The 12,056-nt window shown below is 54.1% G+C and overlaps 1 protein-coding gene across 1 annotated transcript; it reads left to right on the forward strand.

The window, feature by feature from the left end:
• The first annotated feature begins 4,361 nt into the window (after positions 1 to 4,361).
• Positions 4,362 to 11,395, forward strand: LOC116561433 (keratin, type II cuticular Hb3). Its single transcript, XM_032293218.1, has 9 exons — positions 4,362 to 4,799; positions 6,508 to 6,716; positions 7,739 to 7,799; positions 7,933 to 8,028; positions 8,644 to 8,808; positions 9,073 to 9,198; positions 9,573 to 9,793; positions 10,339 to 10,370; positions 10,864 to 11,395. The coding sequence occupies exons 1-9, from the start codon at positions 4,416 to 4,418 to the stop codon at positions 11,049 to 11,051; spliced, it is 1,482 nt and encodes a 493-aa protein (XP_032149109.1). The 5' UTR covers positions 4,362 to 4,415; the 3' UTR covers positions 11,052 to 11,395.
• The last annotated feature ends 661 nt before the right edge of the window (positions 11,396 to 12,056 follow it).

Raw genomic sequence — 12,056 nt, forward strand, 5'->3', positions numbered from 1 at the left:
GGGGTTTCACCATGTTGATCGGCCTGGTCTCGAACTCCTGACCTCAAGTGACCTGCCCACTTCAGCCTCCCAAAGTGCTGGTATTTCAGGCAGGAGCCATCATGCCCAGTCATATTTTCTATATATTTTCCAATTAGCTGTCACTGATCAAGAAAAGCACTTTTGATTTTTGTAAGTTGACTTTGTAACTAGCAGCACTGCTCAACTTTTCCTGATACTTCTACCCTGTATCCATTGACTGTGCTGGGTTTTCTATACCACTGATCTCATTGTCTGAAAATAATGCCAGTTCTATCCCTTCTCTTCCAATTCTTACACACATTTCTTTTCTTGGCCAGGAATTCCAGTATTTTACAGCATGGCCTTGAGAATGGACACTCTTGTCTTGTTCTCAGCCTTCACTGGCATGTGTCCCACACATTAGGTCTGACATCCTCTAAGCTTCAACCACGGTATCCACTGTTCTGTGAACACATCTGTGCTCTTCTCCCATTCGCTGCCTGGCATTGCCCCCACCCTTCCGACCTTTCCAAATCCCTCTATCCTTCAAATCCCTGCTCAAGTCTGGCTTTTCCTGCAAAGCCTCCGACTGCTCCAGCCCAAATCGAGCTCCCTCTCCAAGGAGGAGCAGCCTTGAAGAACTGCTTCATCCAGAGCACAACTTGCGCTTATTTACAAACCTGCCCAACTACACTGTTGGGTCCTCAAGGACAGAGGCAGTGCGTTAATTCCTCTCCCTCCTCTTGATACAGAGAATTTGTGTCGTAAATAGTAGTGAGTATGTAAAGGTGGCACATCTGATCAGCTCTGGAGGTGTGTTGTGAGTTCAAGGCCAGAAGGCAAAACTGGAGGCATCAAAGATTTCCTCCTGTCTGGAGCAGGAAGCCGAGTACAGCTTCCGCCCTCAAGATTTCACGCCTTTGGTGGACTCCACATGCACCACCCCAGGTCATCTTCGCAAAGGCCCAAAAGGCCAGTATTAGAATCCTCCTTTTTCAGATGAAGAAACACGGTTTACAGAGATTAGCTAACGTAACACACACACACACACACACACACACACACAGTGACCGAAATGAGAGCTGCAGCCCCACTTCCAAGACTCCCAGATCTTACGACTTCACTGCATGAGGCTCCTCATGGAAATGTCACTTCCACAGCCAGGTCAGCAACACATCTGCAGCCAGGCACACCTGGAGAAGAGCAGAACAGTCCCCTTTGACTCAACGATTTTACCTCCAGGAATTTGTTTTAAGGAAATTAATAGGCATGGGCCCAAAGGAGTATTTACTAATGTTCATCTCAGAGTTGTTTATCAAAAATCCATTAAGAAGGGACAAAAAATGTGAAGGAACATGGATATCAAGGCAAGAAAAAAAATGACAAAATTCAGAGCATCAGGGTGTCAGGAACCTGGCAGATAGGCAGGCAGCCACCAGAAAAATACACAGGAAAAAGGCCAGGGGTTGTACCCCAAGGGAGGTAGGCGGGCATCTGAGGACCAGATCAACAGGGCAAGCAGTAAGTCCTCCAGGCCTCCCCAGGTCAGGTGTGAAGGGCAGGCACAGAGCCCAGGCCCTGGCGACTGGAACAGCCCCTGACTCTGCGGGACCCTTTATGGGCCCATGGTTAGAGGGGGAACCAATCACAGCCTGGAGCCCAGGAGGGAGGAGGCACCCTGGGGGTTTGGGTACTGCTGTCTCTTTGTCAGCTTCCTGTCTAAGTCTGTTTTCATGGAACTCCTGGTCTGCAGTTCTCTTTGTTCTGAGCCATTTACAAATAGATGCTCTAATTAAGGCTTTCTGAGGCCTCAATGATTGCCTTGTAAAACTGTTTTCTGCTTACCCAGGGGTGGCACTCTATATCTCACTAGCTGTGTACACTGTCCCTTTGCAAGGCCCTGCCAGCTGCCTACAACCAAGACCCAGTCACCCTGCTAGCACAAAGTGAGGTGTTTACCCCCGCCAGGCACTCACAGATTGCCATTTATGTTTCACAAGTGAGGACCCTGGGGAAAAATGCCCATGCCATGGCACAAAACTAGTAGGAGGCACAGTTGGGCTTCGAATCCTGTCTTTTTACCTCCAGGGTCCATGCTATCCTCAGCTCCAATCAGGACAGGGGTGGGGATGGTCATGGCTCCCCCACCCCAAGGAGGTCATGTGTCTACACAGAGCCCCTCAGTGAAGGGGTCCAACATGATCCCAAGCCTGCTGGATTGAGACAGATGAGCCAGGTCAGAGGACAGCAGCAGTTTCCAGCATGGTGATGGGGAAATGCTTCACAAAGGGTTCACTGCCCTGTAGTCCTCAGCATTTCACCAAGAAGCAGATCCCCCATAATCACTGGATATGTGTGGAGAGCACTCCAGGTGCTCACTGGTTCCAGGCTGGGTGAAGAGCCTGGTCTTTCTTGGCTGTCCAGCAAATGTTTGACCCGACCATGACTGAACACGACAGCAGCAGCCAGCCCAGCCTCTCTCAAAGATGCTCCAAAAATCCCACTGGCCACTCAGCTGTGATCAGCCACACCCACGCCCCCAGGAACTCCCAGGCTGTGCCCCCCAGTGTGTCTTTCACACCAGGATCCCCTAGAACACAGCCCACACCCCACCGAGTCCCCATCCCAGACACAAGACTCTGGAAGCCTGACCACAGGACCCTAGAGGAGGGGCTAGGAGAATCCTTTTGTTGGATCCATGGCAGATGTCCAGCTCCCTAAGAGACTTCAAAAGCACCATCACCTGCCCTCCCTCAGGCCCACAGAAGATGGACCCCTCTTCCATTATCCCCAGATCCCCACTCTGGGATGTAACTGGCCTACTCACCCTGAGACGGAATAGGAAGGGCAAAAGACGAGAGTCTCCGGAGGGTTACTGTTAGCCCAGACTGGGTCAGTGTTGGGTTGTGGCCGGGTCAGGACACAGGTCCATTAGTGAAGTCCTCCTCATCCTCTCCTGACAAAAGTAGTCCAGAGACGTGCGTTGGGAAGGGTTTATGGGCTCAGGTCCTCGGGTTAGGGCAAACCTCCTGGCTTGGTCCTGCTGTCCATCCATCAAAGCCATTGCCTGTCCTAACCCAAAGGAACAAGGGGCCAAAGTAAGCCAGCTTGGCTTTAGGAACAGTCACATGAGCTGGCACCCTTCTCTGACCCAATATGTCCTCTGAGGTGAGGGGGTGACCTCATTTAAGGACCCTGCTGACCTCCTCACCTCCCATAGACACAGCACCTTCCCTCCTTCCTGGTGAGTACATACACCACACCACCCCATCACTAAGCTTTCCTGTTGGGAGCCTAAAGGATACCAGTCAGCCTGGACATTGTAGGGGCCTTCCCCCCACCTGTGGCCTCCTCCCTCTGACCAAATGTTGGCTCCTCCTTGTGCATGCTACCTCCAAGCACCCCAGGTCTCTGCAGGATTTCCAGAACATAGCACAGTGGCTAGTGCCTAATTGGTGGGCACCAAATAAGTATTTCCTGAATGAATGAGTATACATAGTCTAGTCTGCAAATCAGAGCCAGCCTTTTTTCTGGTCACCTCTCAGCCCGTACCACTCCACCCCAATCCTCCTCAAACCCAGGTCCCCACTGTCACCCATGAAGCCTTCCCTGCTCAGTCCCTGTTGCTCTGAGGCATTCCACACTCCCCACTCCCCATCCCATCAGTGATGACTCCTGGAACTCTGAAGCATAGCCCTGGTTCTGTCCTGAACTCCCTGAACCAGTTTCTTCCATGTCCCAGACGGTGTCCCTAGGTGGCAAAGACCCTGCCTTCTCCTCACCCCCAAATCTCTACCCCACTCCCATCCCTGACCAGGCTCTGGGCAGAAATGGGTTAGGAAAGGCCAACTTTGACAATGAGGAAAGGAACCTGCCTTTCAGGTAAAGACAGGGAGGCTTAGAGCAAGAGATTGTCTGGGAGGCAGCCCGCTCCTTGGGACAGGCCAGCCACTCTACCCCAGGGCCAGGCCAGGGGTCCAGGGCCCATAGCCCAGCTCTGTCTGTTTCAGAACAGGGTTCAGAGAGCAAGCTTCACCCCAGGTCAATGCATCCATTCTCCTCACTTGGAGAGTGGAATGCAACTGATGCTTTCAGGAGCCCCTCTCCCCGCTCCACAGCAGTGCCAATGGGAGGGGCAGCAGCAAGGAGGAAGCTTGTAAAGGGCTTTGAAGATGAAACAGGGCCCGTGGCCCGGGATTGTTGTTGATGCAGCCACACTGAAGAGGCAAGCAGGGTTCCAGCTTAAGAGGCCAGGGTGATGCCAAGCCAATAAAATTCAGCTATTGTCTCTTTGCTGCCTCTTTTAATGCCAGCTGCTCCTGGCATATAAAAGGGCCTGCCATCAGCCCAGGAGCACAGGCCCTTGGCTCCACCCTCTGCCATCTTCACTGTTCAGACAGCTCCTGACCTCCATCATGACCTGTGGCTTCAACTCCATGGGCTGTGGGTTCCGCCCAGGAAACTTCAGCTGCATCTCGGCCTGCGGGCCCCGGCCCGGCCGCTGCTGCATCACCGCCGCCCCCTACCGCGGCATCTCCTGCTACCGCGGCCTCGCCGGGGGCTTCGGCAGCCACAGCGTGTGCGGGGGCTTCCGTGCCGGCTCCTGCGGGCGCAGCTTCGGTTACCGCTCCGGGGGCGTGTGCGGGCCCAGCCCCCCCTGCATCACCACCGTGTCGGTCAACGAGAGCCTCCTCACGCCCCTCAACCTGGAGATCGACCCCAACGCGCAGTGCGTGAAGCAGGAGGAGAAGGAGCAGATCAAGGGCCTCAACAGCAGGTTTGCGGCCTTCATCGACAAGGTGGGTGTCCTGGATCACACCCTTCCTGAGCTCCTAATCGTGGTCAGGACGCAGGCTGGGCACTGACAGGGAAGTCAAAAGCAAGAACTTGCTCACGGAAGTTCCCAGGCCAAAGGGAAAGGTAGTCATACTTCTAGGACACAGACAGAAAGACAAAAACAGGACCAGGAGCCTCCAGACTGTTGGGGGAGATTCACTGAAAACACATAAGCAGAATGAGGGGCAGAGTCTTCCATACTGAGCAATAATATCGCCTAGTGAGCGAGAGACAACTGTGTGGGCGCTCAGAGCATTTGAAGCCAAATAACTGCTTAAACGCCAAGGAGGTGCTCTCTCCATCAAGGCAGGGCTAGTAAGTGTGGTGCTGGAAGACTGTCTGAGGTGGTCTTGTGGATGGCATAGAACTTTCTATACCAGGCAGTGATTTGGTCACTGAGCAGGGGCCAGAGTAGTTTGTCAAAGCCACTACGCCTGGGGCTCAGGATCCAGGGGTGAGCAAGAGACGTGGTCCCCATCCTCATGGGCTTTATGGGGAGGCAGGCAGTGCACAGCCTGGGTTCGGTTGAAACCATCTGTGAAGTCAGTTTCCAGCTCAAGTCTGCAGCCCCCTCTCCACCAAATCCAGGCAATCACCACGTAGCAATGGTGTGAGTGACTGGGAAAAAAGGCTCTAACTAGGAGCATGTTCTGGGGTTGGAAAGAGCCCTCCAGAGCCAACCTCAAGAGAGAAGTCACACTAGAGAGATGCCCACCAGAAAGGACTGGAAAAAAAAAATCTGAAACTTCTAAAAGCATGAGAGACCAAGGATAGCATAAGATAGGCCTTGCCAAGGGCGTGGCCAAGTTATTAGACAAAAGAAGCTGAGTGGGGTGGTGGGCCAGCCTCATGGCTGGGAGAGATGTGAAATTTTCCTGCAATTGTCATAGTGAGAGAAGACTCCCCTGCAGAGCAGAAGATCAGAGTTTGAGCTGTCCTCTGCCATTGTGAGCTCTCAGGCAGTTGGGGAACCTCTTTGGCCTCCAATTCCTCATCAGTAAAATGAGGGGGTTGGAGCACAGGACATTCCTAGTATCATATTCCAGGTGACTATTATTCTAATTGCATTGTTGTTGTAGGGTTTGAATAATTGGTACATGCTTTATTTTTCAACTTTTACAGTCTACCTTTCTAGAAAAGTCCACCTGGCTTGCTGTGATTGAACAGCAGTAGCTGTTCAGTGTTGGGCTCCCTTCTGTTAAATGGTTCTTTTAATCCTCATAGTGCGGTGAGCTTCAACCTCCCCACTCTGCAGAGGTATGAGTGTTTTACCCAAGGGCCCATTGTTAACAAGTGGTAGCAGAATCTGGACTCTTCCAGCATTTTCCATGACACCAGGTAAATTGACTTAGAAGAGGTTAAAGTTAGCTCCGAGGAAGAACTTCCAGGTGGTGAACTGGTTAAGCCCTGATGGCATTTTGTGAGAGGAATGGGATAGGAGAGGGTCAGTTTTGACAATGAGGAAAGGAACCTACCTTTGAGATAAAGACAGGAAGGCTTAGAGCAAGAGGTTGTCTGGGAGGCAGCCTGCTCCTCGGGACAGGCCAGTCTTCCCTGCCAGAGAAGACCCTGAGTCAGGGAGTTGGGGGCCTTCAGGCCCTGGTGCTGGGAACCCCTCTTGCCCTCTGATGCTGCAAGAAAAGATTCTTACGCTCTGCCTCTGGGTGGCAGGTGCGCTTCCTGGAGCAGCAGAACAAGCTGCTGGAGACCAAGCTGCAGTTCTTCCAGAACCGCGAGTGCTGCCAGAGCAACCTGGAGCCCCTGTTTGAGGGCTACATCGAGACTCTGCGGCGGGAGGCTGAGTGTGTGGAGGCCGACAGCGGGAGGCTGGCCTCGGAGCTCAACCACGTGCAGGAGGTGCTGGAGGGCTACAAGAAGAAGTGAGTGTGGACAGGAGGGACGCTGGGCACAGGAAAGAGCATGGTGGCACCTCCCTGAGCCTCGGGGGAGTATCCAGTCTGCAGCTGAGATCTCTACCTGAGAGTGGAGAAGAACCCGCACCCCTTGCACCCCCTGTTCGAGACACAGGGGTCTCTTGAGTGGGCCCTAGCCCTTTGTGGGGTTGAGGCTCTGCATGTCTTTCCACCAGCAGATCAGGGAAACAATGCTCTCTCCCTTTCTCCATCCATCTTTCACAAAAACTCATATTCCCTGGTCCCTTTGAGACCAGATCTCAAAGTCAAGAACATACTTCTTCCTAAGTTTGCTCCCTCACTCAGCTAACACTATCTGATCACCTGCCACACGACAGCACACTGTGCTGTGCCAGTGACGCAGGGCCACGCAGTCCACACAGTGCAGGTCCTTGCAGAACCTGCAGTCTGCTGGAAGGCAGGCATGACATAGCCACAGATCTAGCCCTTCCACTACAAAGTGTGACGTATGATATGAAGAACACGCACTGGGTCCTCAAAAGGAATCTGCTTTTGAAGAGTGGCCAGCTTCCTTCAGTGACATTCTCTCCATGGGCTCCCCAGGCCCAGCACACCCCTCCCTCCCTGTCTCTGAGTTGCCTCCCACAGCTCAGGCCAGGAGGGGAGAGACAGAGCGAGGATCCCACCACCTGCAGCTGAGTGGGACTAGGGGAGAGCTCAAAGGAAGAGACAATGGAGACCTGGGTGAAAAAAACAGCACGTCCCACTCCCCACCCACACACATTCACACATTCAGCTTCCAGATCCTGCCCTCCCAACCTCCACCAAAACTGGGAAGTGGGTACTTGGGTTCTCCAGTGCATCCCAGTAGGCCCGTGCCAGCAGCCTGCTTCCCCCAGAGCTCTGCCCATTTCACTTGGGGGTGGAGATGAGCAGGGGGAGGTCGAGGAAGGAGGCGCCTTTGCACACATGCTCACGGCCAAGATCAAGAGCCATTGACATGGTCCTGTTCTCCCTGCTCACCTCAGGTATGAAGAAGAAGTTGCACTTCGCGCCACAGCAGAGAACGAGTTTGTGGCTCTAAAGAAGGTAAAAGAAGCCCAGCTGGCCCTGAGCCTGCCCCAAGTCCCACCACCCATCCTCTCTGCCCTGCCACACTGCAGCCAGGTCCTCAGAGCCCTCTGGGGAGAGCCAGCCTCACAGCCCCTTCTACCCCTCGCAGGACGTGGACTGCGCCTACCTCCGCAAGTCCGACCTGGAGGCCAACGTGGAGGCCCTGGTCCAGGAGATCGACTTCCTGAGGCAGCTGTACGAGGAGGTACGGGGCTCTCAGCCATGGCGGGCACAGATCCCCCCACGGGACCCCCACTCCCACCCAGACACCCACGGGCATGGACCAGGCCTGCTGACATATGAACCCAGGCTCACGGCTGGAGGGTTGGCAGGGAGCAAGGAGAGGGAAGGAGCAGGGAGACAGAGGAATGGAGAACCAACAAGGAACAGATTTAGTAAGGGGCAGGAGAGTGAGGAGTGAGCATCCCAGACAACTGCAGCATAGGCCCCACACAGCGTCAGACAGCCTCGAACCCATTGCTCTGGCTCAGGACTTTCTCTGGCAGCAGCAGCCTTCCTTCATGGGGTTGGTCTAGGAGGATGGAAAGGGGCCCCACACACAGCGTCTGAGCCCCTTGAAAGCATCTGGATCATGCTGGCTTCACATGGCCCTGAATAATTACAAAAGCAAGCAGTTGAGAAGCGGTTGTGTTTCCTCTAAGGGGATTTCCTATTTGTGCAGAAAGTTATGCGATTTCATCAGGTCTGTTTCTCCGAATATGAGAGGTTCGCTCCAGATGAGCCAAAAGGATGATAGGCATCCAGGGATTAGGGCCAGCCCAGACAAGTGAGTGTGTCCTTCTTTTTCCTTCTCCTGCAGGAGATCCGGATTCTCCAGTCCCACATCTCAGACACCTCCGTGGTCGTCAAGCTGGACAACAGCCGGGACCTGAACATGGACTGCGTTGTTGCCGAGATCAAGGCACAGTACGACGACATTGCCACCCGCAGCCGGGCAGAGGCTGAGTCCTGGTACCGCAGCAAGGTGAGTGGGGCAGCACACCTGCCTGCTAGACATGGCAGTGGGAGGGATGTGAGGCATCAAGTAGAAAAGGCTTCTTTGTCTGGGGATTCTGATCCCTAAGGATGGTAAGAGAAAAGCCAATAGCTCTCAGGTTGAGGTGGCAGGGCAGGACTGCCATGTGTGGTTGCACAGGCTGAGCACTGCACAATCTGCACAACCATCCGTGGTGTCCTGAATGGATGGGAGGTCCCACCCTGAGCCTCATGAGCATCTCTCCTTTCCCAGTGCGAGGAGATGAAGGCCACGGTGATCAGGCACGGGGAGACCCTGCGCCGCACCAAGGAGGAGATCAACGAGCTGAACCGCATGATCCAGAGGCTGACGGCCGAGGTGGAGAACGCCAAGTGCCAGGTGTGAGAGCCCGGCCCACCCCTCAGTATAGGAAGAGAGTAGGGTTAGCCCTCAACAGAGGGATTGAGTTAGACCCTGGAAAAGTCTTCCCAGTGTAGCCTCATGGGTGACAGAGTAAGATAAGGAATCTTCTGAGATCTTTCTGATTGTCTTGGCCAAGGTGTGTGTGAGTATCTCTGTGTGTGTGTGTGTGTGTGTGTGTGTGTGTGTGTGTGTGTGTGTGTGTGTAAGTGAAGAGGGAAGGAAGGAAGGTTAGGAAGCTGATTGGAGAGATAGTATTTTAAGATAGAAGTTGAACGATCCTATTGGAGGCTGGCTGGGATTTCAGGAAACTAAAATTTGCTTTCTCCTCTCCATATTCCCCTACCTCCCAGAACTCCAAGCTGGAAGCCGCAGTGGCCCAGTCTGAGCAGCAGGGTGAGGCAGCCCTCAGTGACGCCCGCTGCAAGCTGGCAGAGCTGGAGGCTGCCCTGCAGAAGGCCAAGCAAGACATGGCCTGCCTGATCAGGGAGTACCAGGAGGTCATGAACTCCAAGCTGGGCCTGGACATCGAGATTGCCACCTACAGGCGCCTGCTGGAGGGCGAGGAGCAGAGGTGGGTCCAACCCAGCCCTAAGCACTCCCTTGCATAGACCTGCTCACCTTTGATTTTTCCCTAACTCAGTCTCAGTCCCCACGTGACATTCTTGCCTCTACGGATCCCGGATCCATATCTTCAAGTTGTCTCATTTTCAACTGTCCCAAGAGCCATACCCTGCCTGGATTCTAGAACATCACCTACTCTAGGGCAGGGTTGCTGGCCAAACTCCACCCCTGACCTCATCCTCCCAAGGGGCCTTCCACTTCTGAAAGCTGAGCCTATCCAGACCTGCCAGATATGGTTGTTCAGGTTGTTCACTGCACAAAACAGCCAGCAGAAAGACACGTGAGAGCTGAAATCCAACCATACTCTGCCTGCTAAACAGTGTGCCCTGGCGTTGCTTCAACTGCCAGAAAGGCACCTTTTTCTAAGTTACACAAGGGCATATACGTAGGTCAGAAATAGCCCTGTGATGACCAATTTCAGCACCTAGGGGAAATTTGGTGACCTCATTCTGACTTTTCTTTTATCTTCCCCTCCTTCTCTTTTCCCCCACTCAGGCTGTGTGACGGTGTTGAAGCTGTGAATGTCTGTAAGTATCTTGAGCCCTGAAAAGAACAATGTAGATTGGGGAAAAAGGACTTTGTGACTATGAGTATACACAGAGACTTTGGGAGGAGTGTTTCCAATAATTCCCCCAGTAAAGGGGGAAGGTTGGTCATGCAGCAAAAGAGACTGAGGTTAACTTGCAGGAAGAACCTCACAGCATGAATGTGTTGAGGAGGGGAAAGAATAATAATATGTCACTGCAAGAAGGGACCTCAGATGTCACTCATAACCTTCACCTTGGTGAGAAAGCTGAAACCCAGATAACGGAAGGGACCCTCAAGGTCACAAAGCAGAACCAGGACCAGAGCCCTGGTCTGCTGGCTCCCAGGTGAGGGTTCCCTCCACACCTTCAGAATAGAACTGGAGGCTCTTCGCATCCTTCCCTGGATGGCCAATACCTCAGACAGATCAAAGGAAGGTGGCTGAATGGGACGGCCACCAGCAGAGGTCTCCTGACCCTGCCCTTGTTCCCACAGGTGTCAGCAGCTCCCGGGGTGGGGTCGTGTGCGGAGACCTCTGCGTGTCAGGCTCCCGGCCGGTGACGGGCAGCGTCTGCAGTGCCCCCTGCAACGGGAACCTGGTGGTGAGCACTGGACTGTGTGCACCCTGTGGCCAGCTGAACACCACCTGTGGAGGGGGCTCCTGTGGCCAGGGAAGGTGTTAGGTGGCCCAAAAGAGAGCCAGAAAAGCCCCTTCTGCCTGCCAGACATGCCACTCACTGCCCTACCCCCAGCTGAGAACAGCAGCACGTCGCTGGCTTTTCCCCTTGTGTTCTGAGAATACACCATCGGCTCATTCCCACCAGCGGCTCCTCCCCACCTCTCATCCCACTGGAAAGGGGCCTGCAGCTGGGCAATAGACCCATTCCTTCCCCGGTCTCAGCCTTCAGCACCTCCCAGAGATAAGGGCCTTTCTTCTCTTAAAGGAGCACTGTGAGACTGTTCCCCCTGCCTCTCTGGCCTCTTGTCTTCTCTTATCCAATAAACTGGGGGACCTGCTTTCTGCGCCGCAATGTCTTGCTTTCTTGGAGCGCCCCCACACCCACCAGCTGGTGACCATCCCAGCTTGATGATATGGCCTGAACACTAGAGTCATTCTGGCCTGTTCTCAGCCTGGACACCCGTGGCGCCCTGTCCCCACATGGTTCTATCATCTCCTGGCCAGGCAGTGCTGGTTGTGCTCACAGCACCTTCCACCTGTCACACCTGTCAGTCCGGAATGGCGCAGGGTTTTGTTCTTCCAACTGGCTCTGAAGAGGACCAAGGAGGCCGGAGGATCAGAGGGAAGGCAGTGCACGTGCATGCACATGTTTATATGTGTGCATGGGTATGTGTGCATGCATGCATGTTTGAGTTTTGCCCCATTCTTGCCCCCCACTTTCTCTTCTCCACACATCTTCACTCTGCGCCCAGTCATCCCACCACATAGGTACCACAGCAGCAACCACCAGGAGTGCCAGCAGCCACCCTTGGGGGGCCACCCTGTGTCAGTCTGGTCCCCACCCCATTGCCACGTCCTCCTCATGCTGCCCACCAAATAGGGAAAGATGAGAGCCTCGGCACCTGCCCCTGACCCACCCTCGAGGAATCAGGGCTGGAACAGTCATCGCAAGGCTACAGCCCGCCTGGGGGGTAGCACATCGCCTTCCATGCTGGCCCTCTTCATTCCC

The sequence above is a fragment of the Sapajus apella genome, unplaced genomic scaffold (assembly GCF_009761245.1).
Source record: "Sapajus apella isolate SASKATOON/1434 unplaced genomic scaffold, GSC_monkey_1.0 scaffold2, whole genome shotgun sequence".
In the NCBI taxonomy this organism is placed as follows: domain Eukaryota; kingdom Metazoa; phylum Chordata; class Mammalia; order Primates; family Cebidae; genus Sapajus; species Sapajus apella.

Excerpts from the sequence above, each read along its gene's own strand:
- LOC116561433 (XM_032293218.1), top strand. The coding sequence starts at position 4,416 with ATGACCTGTGGCTTCAACTCCATGGGCTGTGGGTTCCGCCCAGGAAAC. Across the intron at positions 8,809-9,072 it reads AGTCCTGGTACCGCAGCAAG|TGCGAGGAGATGAAGGCCAC; the intron begins GTGAGTGGGGCA and ends CTCCTTTCCCAG. Across the intron at positions 9,199-9,572 it reads TGGAGAACGCCAAGTGCCAG|AACTCCAAGCTGGAAGCCGC; the intron begins GTGTGAGAGCCC and ends CCTACCTCCCAG.